The following is a 26,239-nucleotide window of genomic DNA, read 5'->3' on the forward strand; positions in this document are numbered from 1 at the left end:
CTGGCGCGGACACGATTTTCCGTACGTGCAAAACGACACTCCATTCACGGGAGAAAAAAAAAAAAAAAAACGGGGCGAGTTTTCCGAGCTCGAATCGGAATTATGAATTAGAAATAACGAGAAGCCGTTAATCAGAAAAGCGGATAATACGGTCGGATGTAGGGAATCTGGCCGCGAGATGTATAACATTTCGGATGGTCCGCGAGCTGGACGCCGGGATGGAAGGCACGGCGTGTATTTAGACACTGCGAATTGCTTGGGAAATGATAATTCGGGACGCGGGCCGTTTCCCCGAGGTGTTTTACGCGCCGCCGAGCGCGTTTCGGGAAGAGACGGGGCGGGTATTTTCGAGCGGCGCGATCTCGCGAGATAACGTATTTTCGGCGGCTGTCCCACTTCGAGGATGTCGGAACTTTTGCCGTGTCCTCCCCCGTACTTTGCCCTCCCGGACCGGATGTAATGTGCCCCGGAGTAGACGCGCTCACATACATACATATATACATGCACACACACACACGCCGTCGTGTGGCGCGACTCGCTCCGCTTTAACAGCTGCTCGTATTTCACAGCCGCCGCCGCTGACACCTGAAATACCAGAACGTATTTGCCTTCTAATTATTAGTTGTACTCTTGAGTTATGACGACGCTGATAAGCCCGCGTGAAGACGTCGCTTGGGAGATGCGCTCTCTCGGGCCGCGATCTGTATTTTCTCAACGGCGCTGATTGTCTCGGAGAACCACCGTTGAATTGTCTTTTTATTCACACGGCTCAATTTTATTTTATTTTTTTTTATCTTTGCGAACAATTTATTTCGGGTTACTTCGGACTTTTTTTTTTTTTTAAATCTTATCGTAACATTTAGAAGACGAATACCTTCAGCTCGCGTTTGAGAAATTCAAAATGTTATCTAGAGAATTTTTATCTGACAATAAATTGATGCCGAGCAACGCGATTGTCTATCACGAAAACGTATTTCACGCGAAAAGTGTACTGCACGCTGAAATATCTTTAGATTTATATTTGCAAGAGATTGTGAAGTGTTAGAACGCATTGATACTTCGTTATCGGCATTATCTCGCAGCTGTCAATATCTACTTAACATCCAATATCGATATCAAAGATACCTCGTAAAAAGTAAAGTACTGATATTGATACTGTGACATTTAAGCTGTCTTAACACGTCATATATCATATTATTTACATTGATACACGTACAGAAAGAGGCTTGAAAAAAAAGTTCTTTCCCGTTCTCCAGAGAATAAACGCCTGCTATAAGAGATTGATCGGGATATCTGATAACGCTATCTGGCGAAATTGTTCGTACGTTCGATCGTTATCAGCGAGAGAGCCGCTCGCGATCGGAGATTCCGCGCTCGTAGGTCCTTCTAGTAAGCGGTATTGGTGACCGCAGTGGGTTCTCCAGACCGATCGATACCGAGTCGCAAAATCGACGAGACGCGGCAGGGGTCCCGCGCGAAAAGTCTTCGCGGTTCCGCGCGCGACTCGCGCGGCGCGGAGTGTTTATTTGCGAGTACGCGGCAAATATTATCTAACCGCGAGAGCGAACCGGGGTCGGCTTACGAAACTAAGCCGAGCGCCAACAGAGTCTATAATGCATATACGGCTGAACAGGAACGGCGGGCACCCCCTTCGGCCCCCTTCCGATCTGTACCGCTGACAGATGGCGCGGGAAAGCCTCCCGCGCGAGAATCAATATTCCTGCGGTATAAATTCCCGGTCGTATATATACTGACCCGTAACTGCCTGGCCGCCTGTGTGCGGCAAAGCGGTCCGCACAATCTCCGCCGCGCCGCGTACTACATTCGCTTTTGCGGTAAGGGATTAAATCCACGGCTCCCTCGTCCCCCTTTTCTCTCTGTCTCCCTTTGATCCCCCTTTCCCTCCACCCCTCGCGCTTCACTGACGGCCTCGTAATAGTGATTTTGTAAGCGCTCCTTCTCGCCACGAAAAGTACGCGCGAATTAACCTTCGTGGCCCCCCGGGGGTCGAAACCCTACATTACGTTACGTTAAATTGCACTTTGGTACCGTCGCTATTACCGTGCGCGAATGTTATACCCACCTGTATTATGAGAAACAGATAGCCGATATGTATAATTTCGCGGTGCCCGAATGTTCGAGCTTCGTCGACGCGCGCCTCGAGGTTTGTCTTTGCGGAAATTTACACGGTTAATAAGTGACTTAATTGGTAGCGGTTTCCTCACGGTAATTTGGATCTTGATAAGAAAGTATTATATATTGTAAATATATATTTTTTTTTTAATAGATAGCAATACGGCTAGCTAGAAAACTAGGCCAGTCGCGATAACGAAATTGCATTTCTGTATTAAACTCAAATAATTATAAAATAATGTTAACCAAGAATGAACCGTGCGGGAAGTAATAATTACTATTGCGCAACAATAATCGTCTATTTGGTACTTTCAATACCGTGCAGCGTTACCGAAATAGTCGCGCGTTGTCCAGTACACGTTTAACGAAATTAGACAAAAATTTTTACATTATAATTATTACAATTTTAAGTCGCGCGTGAAGCTAAGTACGCTACGTTAGTTTCAGCCGAAAAAAAAATCGGATTAATATACGAGAGATCGCCGCGCCATTTTCAATCATTATTAATTGAGAGAAAACCTTCTCTGACTCATTTTTACTTGCTTTACTTTTGAATACTCGATGCCGCACTTTCAAAGTTCTTTTGCGTTCTTGAAAAACCACGCCGAGGAAAAAGAGAGAAACCGAGAGAGAGAGAATCGGGCGATTTTCGAACGTTAAATATTTTCCGACGTTTCCCGTTCTTGAGGTCGGCAAAAAGTAAACGACCGGGCGACTTTTTGAAGGCGTGCCGAAGTGCCAGAACAGTTTCAACGGTAATCACCACTCTCTGCCGGCACTTTTCATTGTACCTACCTACCGCCACGTCTCTTCGCGCCGCTTTGGGAGTTTAAGTACGTTGATGTGGAAGTATCGGTGGCTCTCTCGCTCCTACGCCCTGCCGGCGTTTCTTCCTCGTCTCGCTCCGAATCGTCGGAAACTTTGTTCGCCCCGTACCCTCGTCACGAAAGTTAACCGTTCAACCCCCCGGAGCAACCCCTGCTGCTTCCCAACTGCCCTCACCCTCCCCGCTTGTTCCTCACCCCGTATGTATTAGGTTGTTACGGAAGTTCCGGCCGGTTTTTGTGCAGTAACAATCGCATCTGCAGATCCGACGGCTCTGCGGAGCTCGGGGGAATAGTCGCGAGATAAATCTGACAATGCGACGAACCGTCACTTGAACTTCGAGCTCGGAGCGCCACAATTATGAGACAGTTTTGATGGATTGTCTTTTTCTATCGAAAGAACTTATTGAACCGTATGGAATTCTCTTCCCCCGTTTTCCTTTTATTTTTACGTACGAACTCGTGCGGGGGAGAGAGATAACTAAAACACGGATAAAATACGATAGTTGTTTGACTCGAAGCTTTTACATTTATGTAAAAAAAAGAACGAAAAAAAAAATGTATAAATATTTTATCAATTAAAATATTAATAATTTTAATTATTATTAGTCGCTGATAAAATCAGTCGTTAAACCTTTTAGTAGGAAGTTAATAAATAACGCAAGTCAAATGAGCATACAAAATTCATATTAATTAAAGATATTAATGTATGAGGCGCAAGTGTGGCGTTCGTGAAAATTGATTTGCCGTCGCGCGGCTAAATTATTATTACCTCGGCTTCGTTATTTACATTAATATTAATAGTAATGTGACAAATAGCGTAATATTAGAACCACTCTAGCAAATCGGTAAATAATTGAGCTCGATAATCAATAATTCTTGCGGCACCGTAAAACGCGGTGTAGCTTCGCCGTTCGTTTGCCTCTTCAATTATGCCTTATACTGTCATTCTTTTTTTTTTTTTTTTTTCTTTTCTCAAGCACCCTGAAATTATTCCCATCGATCGACGTTATATCACAGCACCGGTGTGTCGCTATTAGAATATCTCCATCTAGTACCTCGGTGAAGAAGTAGACCGAATAAATAGCTGATCGCGCGACCGACCCGACGCAATCGGTGTTAACTGAACTTTTGCCAATACTTTCGCACCTCGGGAAAAGGCCCCCCCTCCCCCCGTTCACCCCCTTCGGGCACCCCCGGGGAGGGAATTCTCCCGCGAGATAATAGAATTTTCCGAATCCGAAAAGCATACCGGCATCCCGGAATTTCCAATTCCGAGCGACACAGTTTGCGATATCGACCGGCATCGCGGCGTTGTGCCCGCCATTAGAATATCTACATCTAGTTTGTTCGCAAAGTAGTAGAACCCACCGCGATACTATCGCGGCATTATACCGCTATTAATTCTAACAGCATACAGAATGTATGGTAATCGGCCGGGTATAGACCAAAGAAATATTGATTCCTCGTCATTATAATAAGAACTTGTGTACTACCAGAGTTTTAAACGATAAATAGCTGAAAACGTTAGCGGAACGAGCACCGTGATTAACGGCTACTTAATGCCTTCATTATTTATCGACTTAATGTAAATGTGTCGTGGCGTTCAATACGTTTCGGAATAATAACGACAGATCGTTTCGCGCGCGCTGGTATTTATGGATTCTTTCGGAGATAGCATTTTCCGCGATTTCTTTGGGCGGAAGGGAATTTATTTTACAGTGGAAAAGTTGCGTTTTCATAAACCGAGGAAATGCGGCTGTAAGAGTTAAAAAAAGGAATTTTTTTTTTAAGACTTTTTCGCTACTTTTATATTTTATTGTTTTTATCGTAGCTTTTTTTTTTTACTTTCTTACTTTAGCGTGTTTCAATAATGATAGGTGGAACTTTGTCTGTTCTGTTTTTTAAATTACGGCATGTTTTATGGAAATAACATTTCTTTTTATTGCAAATATATGTAATTTGATATATAATTCGTTGTGATTTTCCATTCTGTAATTAGCGAGCTTTCTCTTTACATCCGCATCTGGTTTATTCGCGTAGTAAGTGGAACGTGCGCATGATCGCCTTGGGTGGTTTCAGTATCATTTTTCCAACGTTCATTCACAAGCGGCCGGTCGTTTATCAGCTGGTTAATTAATCGATACGATAGTTTGAAAAATATATATCGCGCATGTTACATTCGCTTTATCGTGCGCATAAAACCGTTCGCGGTGACAGAACCGAGCATTATGCCTCGATCCTCTTAATTTCATTCCATCACGTCAGTAATTTATTTACGAAACTTATATTTTCGAATCCCCTTGCGATAGTATAAAAATAATAACGTCCAACGTTAGCCCATTTCTTCCTATATTATGTTGAAAAAAAATTCTTGATATCTTTTTGATTAACGCATTTTAAAGATTAATCGAGCTAGTGTGAAAAATTGATCGATCTCAGCGAAGCTACGTTCACGGTGCGGCGCTACGTTTGCTAAAGTCGTTATTGATAAATCCATTGACATTTTCAGGATGCAGTTCATATCGCCGCTTTACGATGAGCGCGTGTAGAATCGACTGCGTGACCCCGGCATTTCTTTTATCGCGTTATTATTTAGTCTCATTATCGGCCGATGCGCACTCGGTTAATTGCGGAAAAAAAAAAATTACCGCTGCCGTGTCACGCTTCACGAGGGCCCTCCGCCGGGCTGGCCCGATATCGTTGTTATAAAGTCGCCCGGGCGTTAACGATCGCGGCAATTTATTGCTTAACGCCGGGCAAGATAACGCAAATAGAGACACGCTCGAGCGTGACGAGTGAGCTAACCGGATAATTAGAGTATCGATACTTGGGAATTCAGGCTGCGGAGTCGGACGAGTCGTCGGCCGACTTTTACAAGCGGTCGCCTTGGCTTTTCCAGACGAATGGCGATGCTAAACGTCGGTTAATGGCACGCCGGGCTCGCATTTATAACCGGCTATCGACCCCGTAATATTGTAATAATTTAATTTATTACTCACGAAATAGCATGTTATTTCGATATCGCAGATTAGAATGTTCTAAATCTATTCAGACGTGATCGAGGACATTTGTTTGCCCGCAGTTTCTAGTTGTTACGAATACAATTTATCTTCATTTAGTTCCCGTAAGGAATTGATTATTATCTGTGGTGTTTTTCTTTTTTTTCTTTTCTTTTCTTTCTTTTTTTAGCAGCGTTTTTATACGAATTACTTCGTTACTTTTGCGAATAAACATTTGGGGTTGGCATTAAAATAAACTTCTCGGTAAAAATTGCGCGCTGCGATGCATCGAGAATTTTTTTTTCGCCGCTATCGCATGCATCTGTACGAGAGTAATTAGTCAACTTTTTCCAACGGCAAAAGTTACATCGCGCACCTGCAGTGATTTAATGAGTTTGGACATTCGGTCATGCCTTCGAAATTCATTTTACACACGCTACTACATGTCGCGGCCCCGAAACCCGTTGTTTTAATTTTTTTTTATTAATCTTCCGCGTTTCTTAGCGCATTTTACATTTTGACAATGTTGCATATTTCACATTCATAATTTTTTCTGACGCAAGTATTCAAGCCCCCCAGCCCCAGTATCTCCGTTTGTGCGGTTTGTATTTCAAAGATATAAAATAACCTTTTGAAAGGAGCATAAAAATCTTTTCTAACGGAACAAAATAAAACACTCTGTGTTTCTTTGTGTATTTAAATGCTCGGAAAAATATACGTTTAGATTACGGATATTTTACAAAGCTCGACGCAAAAATGGAGAAAGTTCCAAATTACTTTACTCCGTTAAAATGGTCTACGAAATATCATTCTTTATCGCTCGAAAAAAAAAAAAGAAAAGATTCTTTTGCCATTTTATTTCCCCGCGGCAGAAATTTTTCTTTTAATATCGCATTTTCCTTCGCTACGAAAATTTCTCTTAATTCCCCGAGTTTTTCTTTTGAAACAATTTTTATAAGGGCACCGTGAATATATATTCCACATCTTCGGTTAACTTCAAAGCAAATTATGACGAACGAGGGTAGGAACGACTGAAAGAGTGACGAAGCCTCGGTAAGACTTCGGTATGCGTTTAATGATTTTATGGAAGTACGTGGGGGAGTTATCGTAATTTAAAACGGGAGCTGGATAACTTTGAGAGACGAGTTGTATAATTAAGATTTGAATCCTCGGGTTACTGATAGCGTTATCGCGGAAAGTGCGATATAATTTTCTGTCCAAACGAAATTTCATTCATTTGCGACATTATTTTCGACAACTTTCGCAATTCTATCTCTCTTCATTATGTAACTTTCGCGCGAGTCTTCGTTAGATCGCGTTACAAAATGCGTCATTTATTGCGAGCAATATATCGCTTAAAAATTAAACCTTTCTTTGTTCCCAAAAATAAAAAGAAAAAAAAAAACACGATAATTTGTCTGAAAGTATTTCCGCCGCTTTTCGCAAATTATATTTAAAGTAGAAACGTGCGACTCGCGGTCGGGCTGGGTTAAAATAATTCACAATTAAATTTACGTTCTTTCTACGTCTTCGTAGCTCGCCTTCTACGTTCTTTTTTTTTTTATAATGTTTTATAGTACCTACAAGCTAGCGACTTCTACCTCGGTATTTTTACGAATTTTATGTCAAGATTCTCAAGATTGTTCTCGAAATGTCGTCTTTTAAGTCGTTAAATATACGAACAGTGAGATGTATCTTGTAAATGCGAATTGCGGTACGTAATCTCGTCTTTGGACAGAAAATCCCCTCGGGCGGCATGTATAAAGGGCTATAACTGCACAGCCCCGTTCACCGGCTCGCGAACGAGAGCAACACGAACTTGGGGTCTGTTTCCAGAATACCTTGTGGATAGACAGGTACGCGTGTAGAATCGTGTGTCAGACGGCATTGTAATTGGCTTAATATCTTATCGGATAACAAGCGTGCGCGCACGCTCGCTCGATCAAGTGGACGGACCGCGCGGGGCGGGACGGGAGCACGTCGATCGGTGTTTAATCTTCGCCTTCTCGCCGCCGATGGAAGGAAAGTGATATTACACCGCGATAAAAAGGGACACGACGCGAGAATGCCTCGAGAATAATTAAGAGTAACCGTGACATTTTAAAAGCCCCTTTTTTTCTCTCGATCCGAGCATCTTCCGCGCCGCTAGTTGAAATTTTAATTTATATATAATCTTCCGTCGATTATTATTATTATTTTATTTTATTTTTTTTTTTTGGGGGGGGGGATCAAACGTGAGAAATCCCGACGTCGGTGTCGATTTGAAATAATTCGAAAAACTTACTCGAACCGCCGACGTTCCGTCTGATTTACGATCGAACGTTTATCTTTAAGGAAACGGCAATTCTTATCGCAAACGTTCTCGTTAACGTTCAATGGAAATTGATTGCAACAAGAAGCGAATCTCGTGTACAAGCCGATGGGGCTTTCGGTGCAATTTCTCGCGAGGCCTTGGAGGCTCGATCGAGTAAAAAGTCGACGTGCACGGCTCCTCTCTCCGTTTTCCTTGAAGAAGACGCGGGTATCCCGAGGAGTCTCAATTACTTCGTACACGCTGAATGCAGAGGCGCGCGCTCAGCCTTGAAACGGTATATAACTTTCCTCATTCGCCGGGCCTTTACACCATACTAATAACGCACGTCTCTTTATCACCGTCCGAATCTTGGCGCAATTACGATCGTTAATGCTGCGTTTCGTTAACCGTTCTCGCAACGTCTCTTGCTTCCGCGGCAATTTCTCAAAAAAAAAAATAAAATAAAATAATAAAAAATAAGAGGAGGAGACGCGGGTCTCCCTTTAAGTTCTTTGTCAAAGATGAACGCCGTTGCAGCACAGAGTAAATTATTTTACTTTAAAAAAAAAAATTTCGCGAGTGACTTAATTTGATTATTAAAAAAAAAAAAAAAGGAAAAAAAAATTGTTTTTACGTAACGAAGATAAATTGGATGAATTTTGATCCAATTACCTGACGAGATAATAACAGGCGTGTCATATGTCCCCTTGTAACTTGATATTAATATTATCGAAACTTTACATTCCGATAGATGGAAAATTATTAATAGCGAAATGCCCCCTATAATTATTCATTATTCAATTAGTGTAACAAGCTTCCGCAGATTACTCGCGGGAGATTATCTCGGATGAGAAGGTTTATGCAAACACGTACTCTTCTTTGGCTTCGTTATGTATCACTTAAGACAAACAGGTTTCACGTACGCGAGAACGACGCGAGAAAGTCCCGGGCAAATAATATGAAGACGGCCGCCGGTTGGATTTTCCGTCGCCGCGGCATCTTAATTCGCGTTGCCCCGTGCCTGGGACTTCTTATCGGCATTCGCGTCGCCGATCCCAGCGATTTTTACGGGAGCGGAACCTCCGCGGCGCTCGGGCGCGTTCGTCTTTCGCGAGATATCCCCGGCGTGTCGTAATCGAGGGGAGGCGAAGAAACGATATGAGAACGCGCGCGACCATTCGCGATGTTTAACATGCACGAGACATAATTCCCCGAGCTGAAACACGTGAGCATGCACGCCGGGTCGCCGGGCGGAGGTAGAGCGGGGTCGGTCAGACTCGGAAAACGTGTTATTCAAATGAGGGACTCGTAATAAAAACGGCAGGTCGTAATGAAATGACACATTGAATAAACCGAGTTTAAAGCTTGTCCTCTTTTCCCTTGTGTTGCTGCTAATATTTCCCCGCTTTGACATTATGATTAATATTAAGTTTCCCGCGCGCGCTTCTCTTTTCATTTGCGAAGTTACTTTTTTTTTTTTTTCTTTCTCTGTTTCACTCGTCAGCCGGGAGAGAAAATGGACTTTTTCATTGTTATCATATTTAGCTTGAGACCCTTCTTCTCGCGCCCGTCGCGCGCCACGAATCCCTTTCTTAAATACAAATAAAAATGCTGCTCCAATAAATAGCGAGGATAATAAAGGTATTTAAAACGTTTAATCAATGTTGTTTCTGGGTTGCTTCGCGCGTATACGCGGACCGTTCTCTCTCTCTCGTCGGGATTAAAAATGAAACGATAATAAATCCCGTGCGTGGCGAGATGGCTTATCTTGTCAGGCCGGCCCCGGCGATATACGCGGCCACCGTCGCGGAATGTGCGGCCTCGCAGGACAAATGCGATCGTTGTCGCGGACCCGCGCGGTCGCGTCAAATTAGTTTCGCCGGCACGGCGGAGTTAATATCGATCCGTCGCCGGTAAGTCGTTCATATTGTCGGAGCTTTCGCTCCGCTCCGTGGTGCGAGAGTTATCGCGACTTAGCGGAAACGCGAAGTTATAATCCGCCGTCCTTCGCGCCCCAAGAAACCCTGGTAATCCTCCATCCGGGAATTACCGCCTCTGAAGCACTTACGGCGATTAGTTACAGCGGAATGCGACGGGGGTCCCCTGCCTTGCGGAAAGTAGGATCCGCATCCGACGTGCATAACAAAGTGCGGTAATGGCGCCTAATTGAGTCCTTAACGAAACGAGTCCGAAGAACCTTCCGCGCGGCTCGCGGCTTTTATCAATTTTCTATCTTTAATACAAGTGGACGTAACGAGAGCGCGCGCTTTAACGCGGGCGTCGATCCCTCCTCCCTTGTTTCTCAAAGAAAAACGATTTTACATTTAATAACTTTCGGGAACGGAACCGCGTCTCCGCGGCGCGTTTATCCTCGCGAGCATTTCGCACGATTCACAGCGAAACCTACCGAGATCGCGAGGAGGCATTGTCGTCGCAAATTGACCTCTTAACGAAAAGCGTATTTCTTCGAAAAGGTATATGGGACTTAATTATCATTTATTACATCCATCGTTCTGGAAAGAAAGACGTTACGGGCGCAAATGACGGGCGGCTCAATGGCGAAATAGTTATTTTAACGCTCCCGCAGTTTTCCGCAAACCACGGACGCTCACGAGCCACTTACAATTCATGACGTGCCTCGTAAAAATGGCAGTCTATTTTTTTTTCTTTCTTTCTTTTTTTTTTATCTCCGCATTGTCTATGCTAATTTGTACAAAGGCGAATCGTCGTCGGGAAATAAAATAAAGAACCAAATGCTAGGAGTGGCGTTGTTTTGCCAGGAAATATCACTCGTGCCCGGGAAGCGTGAACGCGACCACAAAGAAACTTGGCTTCGCGCGTATGGAATAAATTTAAAGGTAAGCGCGGCTGCGAACGTTACGTCCACTTGGCATAAGATAATGTTTCTGCAAATCGACGTACGAAGAATACGCGTGACTCGACAACATCTAAGAGCCGCATCGCTGATTGTCGACCTGTCACTTCGCGGATTAAATATTACCAACAGTTGTAACTCTCGCAGCTCTCGGTCGTCTGCGTTGATCTCTGCTATCTTTTTTCCTTTTTTTTTTTCTTTTTTTTTTACCGAATAATAGCTTCGTGGCGTTTAAACCGCGGGATTTAACTTTAACAATTTATTCAACGAGAAAATATATAATTATCGAATCGATGGAAAGTTATTTCCCTCTGTCTTCAATTAAAAATTAATTAAACGACGATTGGGTGACGGAGTTTAATACACTTCGGGATTTTCGTGCATTTTATCGGCGACGTTATTTCACGGTGCGTTTGTTCGAACGGTATATACGATTAAACTTTTTATTTAAAGACAAGTGTGATTTTTAGTTAATAATTCCGACCGATTTGCGTCGAGCAAAAACGCCAAGGGAGATAGGCCTTTGTTGCGCTCAGGTGTCAGCGATTAAATATTAACGATCAACCACCGATCATCTACGGAATCGATACGGACGCGGGCTCACGCAGCTGCAGCGAGCACCGTGCAACGGTGTGGGCTTAATCGTGTGTCATTTCGTATCGATCGGACGGGACTTATTATCGATGTAACCCGCTTTACATCTCGGCGGTAGCGCGCCCCTGTTAATAATCTGCCTGTCGCTCGCTTAAAATAAGAGGCGAGTGTACACTCGACGATCTCTCTCGCGTGTCCCCGTGCTTTTCAATTCCAGCATGATTGCGCTATTACAGGGCACCGCAATGCCGAAGACTCGCCGTTGAAGAAACGGTTCCCAACGTTCGCTTAGGCTAGATTTTATTCCGATAATGATTACGGCTCGCCTTCTTTTCTCCCTTTCTCTCTCTCTGTCTTTCTTTCTCTCTCTCGCGTAACGTTCCGTATGAAAACTATCGTGCTATATTAAGCTTCACGTTTTCTATAAATAGTCTGACGTTGGTCGGGCCGCGGGTATCACGACATCGGAGGATCACGCCGCTGATCCGCACTTAACGTGTTAATTACGCCCAACGATTTCGCGCCAATTGCCTGAAGTCATGATCGTTTCGCATCTCCGCGCGTTGACACGTTAGTTATAGCCGTCTCGTACTCGGGGCATACGCTAGATTTAGTTGCACCGTCGTGCCACGATGCCAGCCTGGCAATTACGAGAGCGTGTACGAGATCCCCGCGAGATCCGTTGCTCCGATCAATCTTAAGACCAATTCTCACGAATCCCTTTTAATGATTGTTTTGATAAGCACGCGAGGGAAGCGCATCTGATACTCGCCACGTGGAGAAACTAACTCTAATTGTGCATTACCGACTTTGCTTAATTGGACTTGGATAACCCGCGTGATCTTATTACATTTTTTTTTTCTCTCTCTCTTTTTCTTTTGTTTTTCAAACTCGAGTAATTGATAATTTATTAACGGGGAAGAGTTCAAATTTTTAAGATTTTTAAGAAACTTAAGGTTTTCGTGAGATCCTTAAAACGCCTCGATCTGTCGTATCGATTTTGGGAACGATACTTTGCAAGTACCGACTTCCGAAAGATTACTTTTAGCTCCCCTGCGCTCCCTTGATGGATTAGTGCGGAATTAAAAGAGAGATCTTAACGCGCGAAGTATCTCGGCGCGAGTTACGCCAATGGCGAGCGCTCGCTCGGGCTACGGGGAATGCGCGGCACCTAGCCACCTGCATTTTATTGCTTCCATTAAAGTCGATCGCCGTAATGCGCTCCCGGGTAACAAAGACGGGTTTTTCTTGTAATTGCCTAGCAGTTAACGAATCCCACCGCGCGCGTCTTATCGTTCCGATTCCTTCGTGGCCCTTTGCTCGCCGAGGGATACCGAGAGAGAGATCGCGATTGTACGTACGCGTACGATCGCGTACAACACCACAGACACGGGAGGCACACGTGCGCATTGCGTATACGTCCGCCGTAATTATCCGGCATTTTATCTATCGACGTGCCGCGGCTTACGTGGAAACAGGTGCCGACTTAATGTAATTAGCGAAGATTTCTGTCTCGCCGTCGCTCGCACTTTATTGCTTCCTCCGTACGCGCCGCTCGTTCATTCTCTTCACCCCTTCGAACTTAAACCGCAAACCCGTGTTGCGCGCGTTACACCCTGGATCTTCCGCGTATCGTCGTAGGCAAGGGAAAAAAAAAAAAAAAAAAGAAGAAGAAGAAGCGCGACCGCCGCGAGGTTGAGAACCCCGGGGGGGCTTTTGATTATACGGAAAAATTGAACGCAAACCCCTCGTAGGAGAGAATTTGCAAAGTCATTAAAGTGCGAGGCGATGCCGTTGGATATTCTTTTACGCGCCGCGACAATGCGCCGTGGTATCTCGATTACACGCCGACGGTCACGCTTGCACGGCAGCGCGCGCCGACCGGGAGGATCCGCGAGTTACACGGTTTACAGGACCGACGGGGTCGCCGTTACAAGGCGATTAGTCCGGCCGCCTCATTTTTCCCTCCTTCTCTTTCCGTCTTTCTCGCCGCTCTCGCCACGTTCTGCTTTAACACGTCGACGAGTCACGATCGGCTCGGGCCTTTTCTTCTTTCCACCGTACGAGCCAGCTGCTATTAGACGGCCGGGCTCTTTGCAGCTGCCCGGCGTCACTTGGTTATAAATTTTACAGTCAACCACTATGTCGAGCGATCCGTCGGTTACTTCGACCCTCTTTTTTTTTTATTAATTTTTTTTTTGCTTTTCTTTTTTGTAATATGTATTTCGCGCGGGGGAACAGTAGCGAGCGCCGTTCAATAAATCCGCGGAACCCTAAAAGATGACGATTTAAATTTCACAGCGATCCCATCGTCACGCGAATGACTTGAACTTCTCGCTGCATTTCTGGAGGTCAAAATGAGCCCGCATGCTGCATATAAATATCTTATCATATCTGTATATTCGCGGAGTCGTCGAGTTATGTATTTTCGTCGCACCGGCAAAACGCGGTCGTATAAACTTCGAGTTATTCTCGTTTACTTTACGCGAAGATCTCGACAATAACACGGAACGACTACAATCTGTGACAACACACAGCGGCGGATTTTAACGCAATTTATTTAAAAAAAAATAAAATAAAAATAAAAAAAAAAGAATTGAAATATCCCAGTCTCTTTGACGACTCCTTTTTTTTTCCCCAAAAAAGTTTGCAGTCGTTAAAGGATTAACGTTCGGAAGTTTCGGCGATTTTTAGCGGTCGGGATGTACTCGTTTCCGAAACATGTATTTTTATCCGGATTTACGGTAACAACTCGGTTGTCATTTTGTGGCGGTGTGGAATTTTTAGGTCGGCGCAAAAAAAAAATGAATGATGCGTTAGGGAGGTTAAGACCTTCATCACCGGCCTGATAACCGGTTTCCACGGTGAATCGCTTCTGTAACTTTAGTTTCCGACTCGGTCTCGTTGGGATCAAACAGCTCGTGTGCCCCCCGAGGGTCTCTTGTTCTCGGATTCCTGCACGCCACGCGTGTGATTCGAAAGAAGTGAAAGACAGATATTACGGAGTAACTCGTACTTCGGCTGCACAATATTTCTTATTAAGCGAACTTTGACGTGCGTTTCTGGTATCGCGTGTGCCTCGCGTTTTCGAGAATTATTACTCTTAATACTTCGCGTCTGCCGTGGGACTTTTTCTCTCCGGTTTTTCTGAGCCGGCTTTTACGTAGAATTTCTTTTACGCTCTACTCTCTCGTCACCCCAGATACTAAAAGCCACTTGATTTAGGCACCCCCTTCCTCCCCTCCGGGGTGCTGAATACCTGCGCCTTTCGGATCCTCGTACCCTCGGGTTCTAAGTTCTCTTAATTTCAAAGTAAATTAGGGGATTAGAGCGAAGCATGATGTTCAAATCCCCGGATTCTTAATTTTTAATCTCTAAATTCCCAGAGATTTTTGGATCTCGTCTTAAGATTTTGGGGACTCCTATCGCTATCCGAGTTCTTATCGAAGACCGGTGAATGAGGCAAAAGGAATGTCTTTAGTTCTTTTTTTTTTTTTTTTTTTTTATATTTTATTTTTTTATTTTTTACTCGTCGAACTTAACGACAAAACCTAATAATCAGTGAACGTGTTTTTATTACGAATATTACTGTAGCTTTTTTTTTTTTAACGAGAGATGCGACCGATTAGAGATTTTTTTAACAAGAGATGTGAACGTGAAATAATCACAGCAGATATTAGCGGCGAGCAGAGTTTGCATTCATCGGCAGATCGTATTTATGCACGCAGCTCCCTTTTGGCAGCACGCGAGTGCTGAAATCGAACGGGGGGAGGTGGGAGAAAGGGAGATGTTATGAAAACTCGTATGAAATTCGAGCCACACGACACGCGGAGGGAAGCGGCGCCATACAAACGCGTACGCCACAAAGAGCAATCCCCGAAACACAGCCGCGCATTATATCGCCGCTAATCCGTCCCGATATGCGCTCGTACCCTCCCGTCGCGCATTCCCCGTGTGCGTGCGTGCGTGTACGCGTTTAGGTATGCGTGAATCGCAGATTAACGTCGTGCACGGTGTTACTTGTTAACTTGTTACGCGTTTCGTTCTCGCCGTGCATCGCCCGTGCATCGTCACGAACGAGGGGCAGGGGGGAGGGAAAGGGGGACGGAAGCGCCGAGAAGAGAGAACGAGGCAGGGGGGCCCACCCCGCTCGTGTTGGTGCACACTTGTGCGACTCGCACCTATGAATATATTCATGAGAGATGAACATGGCGCCCGCAGCTCCCCGCGGCCCCCCCCCTCCCCTCACCTCATCAGCTCCCATCTGTTTCTTCCTCTTTTCTCCTCAACGCGATACTTCTCACCCACCCGCCCCACGCGACCGTAATCGAATCATTTGATCGGCAATTAAATTAATAATCTCGCGAACGCCCGACCCTCCGACCTCCCCCTCTTCGTCGCTTCGATTTTCGCGCGGAGAATCCGGATCTGCTCACCGGATGTCCGAGCGTTTATCGCCCCCGGGTGCCCGGCACCGCCGTTGTCGTTTAAAGATCATTACTTGCGCTCTTGTTGCCGTCGCCGGAGGAAGCCTGAGAGCCATATTGCAGTCGGAAACCCTCCACGGCGCTCTCTCTTTCTTACGTCTCTTTGTCCGATCCGCTCGCTCTTGTTCTCTCCGTCGTGCTTTTATTCGCGTCCGGCTTCTTCCTCGCGTTTCCCTCCCCTCCCCCCTGCTCCTCCACTACTTGCGGTTTTCTATGTACCGGGTGGCGCGCAACGTGTCGCGCACGTGCCGCCGAGGAGTTTTGTGCCAATTTGATGGAAATCGCTCTCGCGTGTCTGAAATCGCTTCCACGGGCGAATTTTACGACGCCGAGTGTCGCAACCAACACCGACGCGCTCATCGTTATGCTCAATATTTCTATTTCTATTTCTATACATTGCATCAAATATATATCTCTCCATATATCGTTCTCCGTGACGATAAAACTGCCACCGCAAAAAAATTGTTCTCGGTGTGAAACTCCGTTATCGCAAAGCTCGCGCTAGATCGTATTTCGCTAATAAAACCTTAATCATCCAACTAGAAGGTGAACAATTTTCAACGTAAAAATATTCACCGGGTAAAATGTAAAAAGATAGCGGGGCAGAAGTTTTCTTCGGTAAATTAATTCCGTTATTACCGGAAGCCCTCATATATTTTAATAAAGCTTTAATATTAAGCCTCGAAATAACTGAACTGGGAAAGCTTTTTCGCGGGAGAAACTTCGCAGCATGCAAAAGTTATATTTTCTTTCTTTTCCCCCTTTTTTTTTTTTTTTTTTTACGACTCACTCGAGAAAAGTGCCGAAGAAAATCCAGACGCGTATCTAAAATGCCGCGCGATCACGATTGAACGACCCGAGGCGGAAAAGGCACGCGTGAGGCGGCGATACGCGACATGTAAGTAGAAGGGTAGATGCGCGCATGAAGTTATATTATATGGCGGCGACGTTCGTGAAAGGCTTTTGAAAGAAGGTGTCGGCCGGTCGTCGTATTCCGCGGGCGAGCGCTCGCCGGGAATTTCTTTACACCCCGTATTTCCGTTCCTCCGTTTCGCCCCCACGTTGTCCGCAGCGACACTTTCCTCTCTGTGTAAGTAAATTTACGCGCCTCTTTCTTCGCCCCTCTTCCATTTCGCGGCGCGTCTGCCCTCGTTCCCGAGCTTCTTCTAACCCACGCCCTTTCTTCCTTTCCGCGCGCACCATTACGGTCCCTTTCTCTTCCTCCTTCCCCGTATTCCCTCTTTTATTCTTTTTACACGTGCTCTCTCTTTCCCGTTTGTCTTCCGGAAAACACGTGATACAGCGCGTACGCCTTCTCCGCTTTAGCTTTCCCGCCGCTCGCTTCTTTTTCCCTTTGCTCTCTCGTTACGTACAGAAATTTGTGAGACTGATTCCCGAGGCTTTCTTACGTGCGACGGCCTCGTCTCCTCCGGCGAAAGAAAACCGCACGCGAGAACGTCATTTCATATTGCTTTAGCATTTACCGTCGTCTGCGTTTTTTTTTTTTTTTGCGTTTATCGCGTTTGTTCTCGATTTTATTTCTTTCAAATATTTAATTGCTTAGACAAATAATTAAAAACGACTTTCATACTGGGCGGCGAAGCATTTTTACAGACCGACGAGGCAGATTTATCGTTCTCTCCCTTTCGCGAGTGCTCTCGTTCGGTCAACCGTACGCGATTTATATCAACTTGTACGCTACTTATACCGCTAGCACGCTCTCTGCGCATTCACGTTTATCTCTTCTCGTGTAACGCAATCGTATCGTGTGTCATTTCACCGTATGCTCGAGGCCTGGGGTCCCGAGGCGAGATAAAATTCCCTCCCGCTTTCCCACCTCCGCGTCGCGAGGGACAAGAAGGTCTGGATTGACTCGTGCTTCCCCTTCGCGTTCGTCTTGGGGACCCTCGTAAAGTCCGTCTCCCTCGGGCTTAGGGGAACCAGCCGAGGCCCCCCTCGCAACGGCGAGATTTCTCTCACACTCTCTTCCCCTTACGACGAAACTACCTATCGGAATGCCGCCGGCTGTTGCCGTGACACCATACTCGACGAGCTACATGCGACGCATCTTCTACGCGGATACGTTCTCGCCGGCGATTCTCGGGGACGAACGGCCCGATAACTCTATTATACTCGACCTACGGACCGGGCGATCTTCGCGCGAGGTGAAAGGAAACGTAACGACGCGCCGAATCGCGCGCGTTGTTAAATCAAGAAAAAGCGGATGTAGCCGGGGCCTCAACGGCGGGGCAATCCATTGGGAATTCGTCGCTCGGTTATTCCTCGAAAACGGCGTCGAGGTACGTTGCAGAGAGAATAAAAAGCAACGAGTCGAATAAAATGAGAAGCTAGTCGCGAGAATCGGGGCGTATTGCGAATAAGAGAACGTTGCGTCGTTCAATGTTTTAAGAATAAATTTTTAACGTCGTTTTATGCAGAGGAAAAGCAAACGCTCGGCAATATTCTGTGTATAGAGTACAAATTGTAAAATGAATGAAAATAAAATAAAATAAAATAAAAAATTCCTAGAGTCTGTTTAATTACTCGGGGATTTAATTGAGAGAGCTTTAGAGAATTAAGTAACGATATCACCGATGGCTTTCGGCTTTCGTCGTTTGCCGCGCAAAATCCCCGTATTCGCGAGGGTCATAAAAATATCGGAGATAGCAAGGGCTGTTACGTCACATGTAATACCCGCTAAATGACCCGTCCACTTTGTCGACGTACGCACCGATTGATCGGCTATTTTTAAGGGACGTAAAGTCGCTTTTAGATAGACATCGTATTTATACACGTTGGACAAACGTCGCCGGGCAGTCATCGCCGTCGCCATCGTCATCGCCGTTCACCAGCCCTCGATCGATAACGGCGACGACGATCGTGCGTCGCTCATAAATAAAAACGTAAGGAGAATATAAAACGCCGATATTACACGCCGCGTGTGTGTATGCGCGTGTGTGCGGTGCGCTCGTACGATTCCCGAGCACGATACACCGGGTATATACTCTCGCCATCTCCTGCGAAAGCCCCTCCCGGTCTCAGCCCCCGCGTTTTCCCCTCGCTTATATCCACCGGTCTGCCGATCTTTTCTCCCTCGCCCTATCTCTCTCTCTCTCTCTCTTTCTCTTTCTGCCACGATTTCCTCGACGCTGCAGGCTCGAAACGGCAGTAAACCCGGTCCTCTATAGCCGATCATAAAATAGTTACAACTCGCCCTCGCCGGCCCCCTCGCGCCCCTACGCGCACAAAACGCAGCGAACTAAACTGCATACGTGTACGTACGTAAATGCAGCCACCTACACGTGTCGGGACGCACGTGTAGTCCCCCATGCCCGCGCGCGGGTGTGCACGCGCCCGTGTACGTGTGACTGCGGCCGCCCACACGCCGCGACGCGTACGCGTGTGTGCACGTAAGTGCAACCGGGCGCTCAAGCGCGACGCAAACACATGTGCGTGCCCGTCTTGCTTTATCATTTCGCAATTGTCGACGTGCCGCGAACTGTTCCTCCGTAAATTGCATCCCGGGCGAGCTTCTTCTCCGCGAAGAAGAGCGGTTATCATCGCCGATAACGATCGCCGTCGGCCGTCAAAGAGCCCGCGTCTGTCGTTTTAACCCTCCGCCCTCCAGATTGCCCGCTCTTCGATTTTACGATCGCGTTGCGAGTCCGTTACGAAAACGCGACGTTAACTGCAGGTGAAAATTTCACTCGAGCCCCGGGGGGATAAGTGGTATCTCGGTGGCGCGCGATATGCACGGAACGGGTTCAACGAGCGCGTCAGCTCGCGTCTTCGTTTCTGAATAAATAAATTGCCGTTAACGAATCGATCGGCGAGGGGGGAGGGGGGGAGCTCGAGTATACGACGCGCATTTTTGTCGGCGTAACGTGGGTGGTGACGTTATTCGCCCGTGTAAACGTTTGACGTGCGAGCAAATTGAACGAGCGTTGTCAGCTCATAACTTCATTTCGAGATAAATAAATTACAATGAATCGATTCGCGCGCTAGAAATATAAGGGGGGGGAGGGGAGGGGGAAGAGGGAGCATTTTTATCAGCGGTGCATAATAGACGTACGTACGTACGGCACCGCGTGTTCGTGCACACCGGCGCACACACACGCCCGCGCGTAACACTTTTGCCACATACGTTATATCTTTAGCAGCCGATGTACACTTGAGAAGTTCTAACATCAATTTTCTTGATTGCTATACTCGATACCAGACTTTTGTGCAGTACAGTCAGCTACCACGCGAGTTGCATCGTGAATGATTGATCACCCAGAAGGAATTTAATGAAGAAACCGTTATAGAGCAGGGAAAATTGTACAATAACGGCGGAGTATCGCGGGGAAAATATTACGGCGGCGTTTCTAAGTATTCCGCGACGGTTAGATCCTAAGAGGATGTCGTAGCATTTCCGTAAATGGCTCGCAATTTACAGCGGCGGTTCCTTCGCCGCGGCATTCGCGCTCGATGGCTAAACCCCTCGCGCCCAACTTTTTTTTTTTTTTCCCCTCCCTTCGTCCGTCCGACAATTTCACCGAAGTGACTGCGATAATGGACAAACGTTTTACCCGCGCGATATTATTTTCGCCGTTGCAATTTATTACACTATCCATCTAGCCGTCAATTTTGCCGGCGATAATGGCGCCGGCGAGCATAAAGCGACGATCGTTGCCCGTTCCGATGCGTCGGAAATTTCCCGACTGCGTGGGCGAATTTGATTTTTCAACTGGCGGAACGCGTCGGAAAGAATCGTTCGATCGGCGAGGGCTCTCGAAAATGGTATCCGCGCCCATATCCGTCCCTTTGATTCCTCGGTTTTATTCCCGTTTTTTTCTTTTTTTTTTTTTTTTGTGCGACTGTTTTGTATTTTTTATACCGGTCACCGCGAGTCTTCCTCTCGACGTTTCTCGTCCGGTCGCTCCGGTTCTCGTGTAAACCATTCGGTGCGCTTCCGCGGTGAAGAAAAAACAGAATAATCAACGACCCAGCCCGGAATCTTATTAAACCGATGAGCGGAGATTAAAACGACAATTGGTGAAACGAGTCGGGGCATTCCTATTCACGCCTGTCACACGATTAAACAAAGCCGTTTAAGTTCTAACGAGCGCGCTCGACGCCCTCGCGTCGATACGGGTGACACCGAGCGGTATAAAAAGTGACCGTACGTCTCTTTAGTATTTTTAATATTTTTTCGACGGTAGCCGAAAGCTATGGTTACGTTATTCATTGTCCTCTTATTTTATTGTCAAACATCTCCATGACATTTTTCTAAAGAAATATCGACATTTCGGTATTATTGAAGCTTCGCAAGCGGTTTTTTTTTTTACTCTCCCTCCCCTTTCGTGCTCTGATATCCGTCGAGTAACGACGGGCGATGTCGTTTTTCTTTATTGCCACGACAGGCTGCGCAAGCTCGTTGGCGATGTATTTCCTTCCTCTCGCAAGCTGTCGCATCTCGCGTTTCACGGCTGTCCTTCCGCGTCGCCGACTCGTCGTCGTTCTCATCGTTGTCGTTCGTCGTCGTCGTCGTAACACGGCAAAATAGTTTCGCGCCAGAACAATGCCGCGATTACGTCGGTCCGTGCGCATTGTACATTATGAGCGGGTAACGTGAAACGCGCGCGCGCGCGCGTCGCGCTTCTGTAATTATGGAAACCAAGCATAAACTCCGCGATTTGCATTTCAAACTACCATTGTAATCTCGGGGCCCGACAGGCGGCCGCGTAGCTCGTTCCTCCGTACTTTTAGCTACCCACCTATCTCCCGCCCTTTACCCCTTTTGCCTTTAGAACAATTCGGAATTGCCTCTCTTACTCTTTCGACGGGCGGGGATCCCCGACCAATTTGGAGTCGGTTCTTTCGCAACTAAAACACGAGGAGTCTTGTGCCGCGGCTCGCAGAGACGCGGTGGGATTTTTGGGGGAAATTATAACAACGTCGGGGAGAAACAGCGAGGTATACTTTATCGTTTCTCATTTCGCTGCCAGTCTCGCGGAGATGTCCCGCCGCCAGAAATCGCGAAAATTTCATCAACCTTATTTCGACGTTTGAAGCTGCAAATTTATCAAAGGGACGGAGAGACGCGTAACGAGTCGCGGGTATATTTCGCACGTACACGGCTGGGTCGTTCCCCACATACTGTCACGCATCTCGATTATTCACGTTAATGCGTTTCGACGCATTCAACCAAGCCGCCTGTAACCGCGTTTCCGACACAAATTTTATTCCACGGCGAAAGCGCCGTCGAAACGATAACACCTATATAAATTCGTCCGGATTAATATACGGCCCGTGTACACGGTCGAGGCTATCTATGGACTGATTCACGCACGGGAACGCAGATCGATCTAAACTTTTCGGCGTGTAAAATCGAATAAAAGGCCAAAAATAATATAAGCAATTTCGTTCTTCTTGTTACTTTTTTCTCTCTGTTTTTATTTTTTATTTTTATCTTTTTTTTTTTAACCGATCGGTTCAAGTAATCGAGTCCCACCCTCGATTTTCCGCCTACGAGGAATTTTGTTATTGAGAGATGCCCCCGGCGGATAACGGAGATATCGGGCGGACATATGGCTTTGTGCATCGTTTGAAAATCCGTTCCGCGAAGCCAGATATTAATATCGAACCGGCGGATATATCGCGACATCGGCGACATTTAAATCCCGCGGGGTGAATAAATGAAAAATCCCCGCGGCGGCGCCCCCGATATTCCCGGTTTTCACGGGGCGGTGAGGGTGAAAAAGGAAAGAGGAAAAAAAAAAAAAAAAGGTTACGTCCGCATTACCCAAAATTACGCCGTTAATTAGCGCGTTAATTATGCACGGCATCGCTAATTGCTCTCAAAGCTCTCTGCCTGGGCTGTGCGGCGATTTTGTTTTCCAAAATGGAAATTTGTTTGCATCGAGCCGCGAAAATTACCGCGGTCGGCGGAGCGCATTCGTTCGGCGGACATCTCGCTAATTGCTTTTAAACCCGCAACAAGCCGGCTCCGCGGGGCTGGGTTTTCCATATTACGCCATATTTATGTGCTTAAGTGTGCACCGCATGAAAACGCATAGCGCGCCCGTGTATGTAATAATAAAATAACAGTGATAAATAAAATGGCGGTACCTCGCCGGTATTAATAGTAACGTCGATAATGAAAATACTACAATGGAAGTTATATCGTATCTGTATTTGCCGGGCCGCATCGCGGCATATTTACCTTGATTCACGTCGTACCGATCGTGCTTTTTATCACCGCGTAAAAATAGGCAAGAAACAACTTTAATATGGATAAAAAAAAATAAATATTTACAATAAAATGACGCAAGGCGAACGGGGGGGGAGGGGTGGGAGGGTGACAGAGTTTTGCCACGCGGCCGGAGATTCCGTCGAACACGGTTTGTCCCGCGGGCGTAAATCAGAATCGATATGCGCGTTGTATATCCGTACCGGGAGTGACATGTCCGTCAATTTCCAGCGGCGCGACACGACCGGCGGGGTTGAGCGCGGCGAACGTTGTGCGAAAATCAGCCGTCGGCGTCGCGTTTCTATTTGCGAGGCCGACGTAAACGCTGCCGGCGGCAGGAATCGCGTGTGCCCGACCGGCGAAATATCTCCGGCCGACCGATATTTCTATAAACATCGCGCCCGAGCGGTACGGCCGACGTTAATTGAACCGTCTGCAATTGCTTTTATATCCTCGACTGCGCCTCGTCGCGCTTCGAGGTGCACGGAGGGGGAGGAAGGGAGATGCATTTTTCCGCGGCGTCCGCGCGCATTCGGCCGCGGAATTACATCGATTTCTGAAACGAAACGCGGAAGCGATACGCTCTCTGCCGGTCGGTGTTACGCGCGGACTGTTACATCGCGCCGAACTCCGGGGCTGATATTTTTGAAAAGCACCCACCGAGATACCGAGCACGACGGGGCTCGTTAACACCTCGTCCGAAATCGTGACGCGTCAGCGAAACGGTCGCGCACCGTGTATTACAAACAGCTGGAGCGCTGCGCGAAATGTATGGATGGAAAAAAAAAAAATGTATATTTTCACGACGCGAGACACGCCGCGCGTCGGATTTTATTTCGCGCCGCACAACTGCGAAGAGTGGATGAATTGAAATTAAATGTACGCCGTGCATATGCATGTCGGAAAAGAAAGAGCGTCGCGAAAATTTTCGGACACCTCTTTTTTTCTTTTTTTTTTTTTGGCCCTCCCTTCTGTAACCGACGTTTATTAAACATTAATTTCACGTATTCGCCGACGGGATCCGAGCGCGGATCGTTAGTTAGCAGCATCCTCATCACTCAGTCATGTTATCGCGCTTGATCCACTCTCGTGTGGACTTAGGAGACCGTGTCGTAGTTAGAATGCGAGTCCCCGGGCGTGTTTCGCGAACCGACTCGTAGTTGGAATGACAAGTCCCCGGACGTGCGAGACTATCTCAATCTAATTACGAACGATACATTGTCTCTCGCGTCAGTCAATGTACAGTGACAATCTTTGATACCCATGTTATGTACCTACGCCCGACATGAAAGAGAGATTTAGCATCTCGATAGAAATGCACGATGATACGCGACCGAAATTCACGACGAAATTTAATATACTCGTCTATCTTAAGTGTTACTTATATGGAATTACGTCACGTTCTATTCGCTGTTGCTTACGGTCAAACTTTGTATTACAGGACATGTCCGACGTGTGCGTTGGGACCAGCGTGGGGACTATTACGGAGCCGGAATGTTTGGGGCCCTGCGAGCCCGGCACCTCCGTCACCCTCGAGGGCATCGTTTGGCACGAGACCGAAGGAGGTAAGAAGCTCGTTACAGCTTAATTCGCCCATTTGCCTTCGCGGAGTTCTCTACCTCGGACCTCCGACCTTCTTGTTATCCCCTTAGCTCTCAACTTGGTAGAGGATTAGGTAGCGAAATTAATCTTGGAACGATAGCGCGGAGCATTGATTTTTTATTTTATTTTTTTTTTTTTTTAATTTTCTTTAGACGATTATAATTCCCGTGGGTGAAAAAAATCTCTTTCTCCTCGTTGGAAAGAAGAAAAAAAATGTATTTTTACGTAAATTGATTTCACATTAATTTTCGCAAGCTATCGTCGGTCTTTTTGTAACGCATTGTCATATCGCAGTTAATGAGTTCTCAATTAAAGATAAATTAAATAATATTAATTTAAAATGATAATTTTCCGTGTAATTTCGAATAATGTGTTTTCCATGCAAGAGTCAGACGAATACAAAATGTAATTATAATTAATTCTATTTGATATCTGAAAAGAGCAGATAATATTTCCATTTTGTTGAAATTATTTAGTGATATTTTTCAGTAAATTATTTGCCGTTCTGTTTACCTTATTTCGCCAATAAAAATAATATATTTTTCTCTTTATTGGAAAAAACAAAAAAAAAAGCAAAACGTGTATTCTTGTACAAATTGCAACTCGTGCACTTAATTTATTTTCTCTTTTACGACGACAGTAATCAAAGGCATACATTTTTTTTTTTTTTTTCTGAAGCTAAATCAACAAACGACTTGCCCATTTTTCAACGATTCGTTGAGAGCACGAAAGATTTAACTACCACCGCCAGCGGGCGTCGGTGAAGTACGAAGAATTTGCATTTAGGTTATTAACGATTCATGCACATTCCCAGTTACTCGCTTGTCAAATTTGCTTCCATCAAATTTGCCCCGTTATTGCCCGAGGCACCTCGGATAAAGTCATACACGGTGCTTATTGATTTATCGAATTTCTGCAATTCCCCGGATAACAGTAATAACACTAATGGCACCGCATACAGAGTCTGCGTTATTATTATGGAAATAACCGTCGTAAGGGGACGTATACGTGGCCGCATCTTCTATCGTTCAGCGTAAAATCACCGCGCGTCTACCGCCCACTTGTTTTTCCCGGGATATTAAGTAATATCGAGCATCGTTAGAGTTGCTATACATAAAATGATGCTCGCCGTTAGCCGCGCGCTCAAACGAGAAGAGCCGCGGCGAGAAACGGGAGATTTTCCCCCGCGATATAA

General features: G+C 46.1%; 1 protein-coding gene across 4 annotated transcripts in view; it reads left to right on the forward strand.

The window, feature by feature from the left end:
• LOC139110028 (zinc finger protein 608) overlaps nucleotides 1-26,239 on the forward strand; it is a 182,266-nt gene that overhangs the window by 131,862 nt on the left and 24,165 nt on the right. For all 4 annotated transcript variants that reach the window (XM_070669532.1, XM_070669535.1, XM_070669534.1 and 1 more), the window contains one exon: nucleotides 24,884-25,007. In XM_070669532.1, coding sequence (XP_070525633.1) covers nucleotides 24,884-25,007 — 124 coding nt within the window. The remainder of the gene's footprint in view (nucleotides 1-24,883; nucleotides 25,008-26,239) is intronic.

This window comes from Cardiocondyla obscurior, linkage group LG19 (genome assembly GCF_019399895.1).
Source record: "Cardiocondyla obscurior isolate alpha-2009 linkage group LG19, Cobs3.1, whole genome shotgun sequence".
In the NCBI taxonomy this organism is placed as follows: Eukaryota; Metazoa; Arthropoda; class Insecta; order Hymenoptera; family Formicidae; genus Cardiocondyla; species Cardiocondyla obscurior.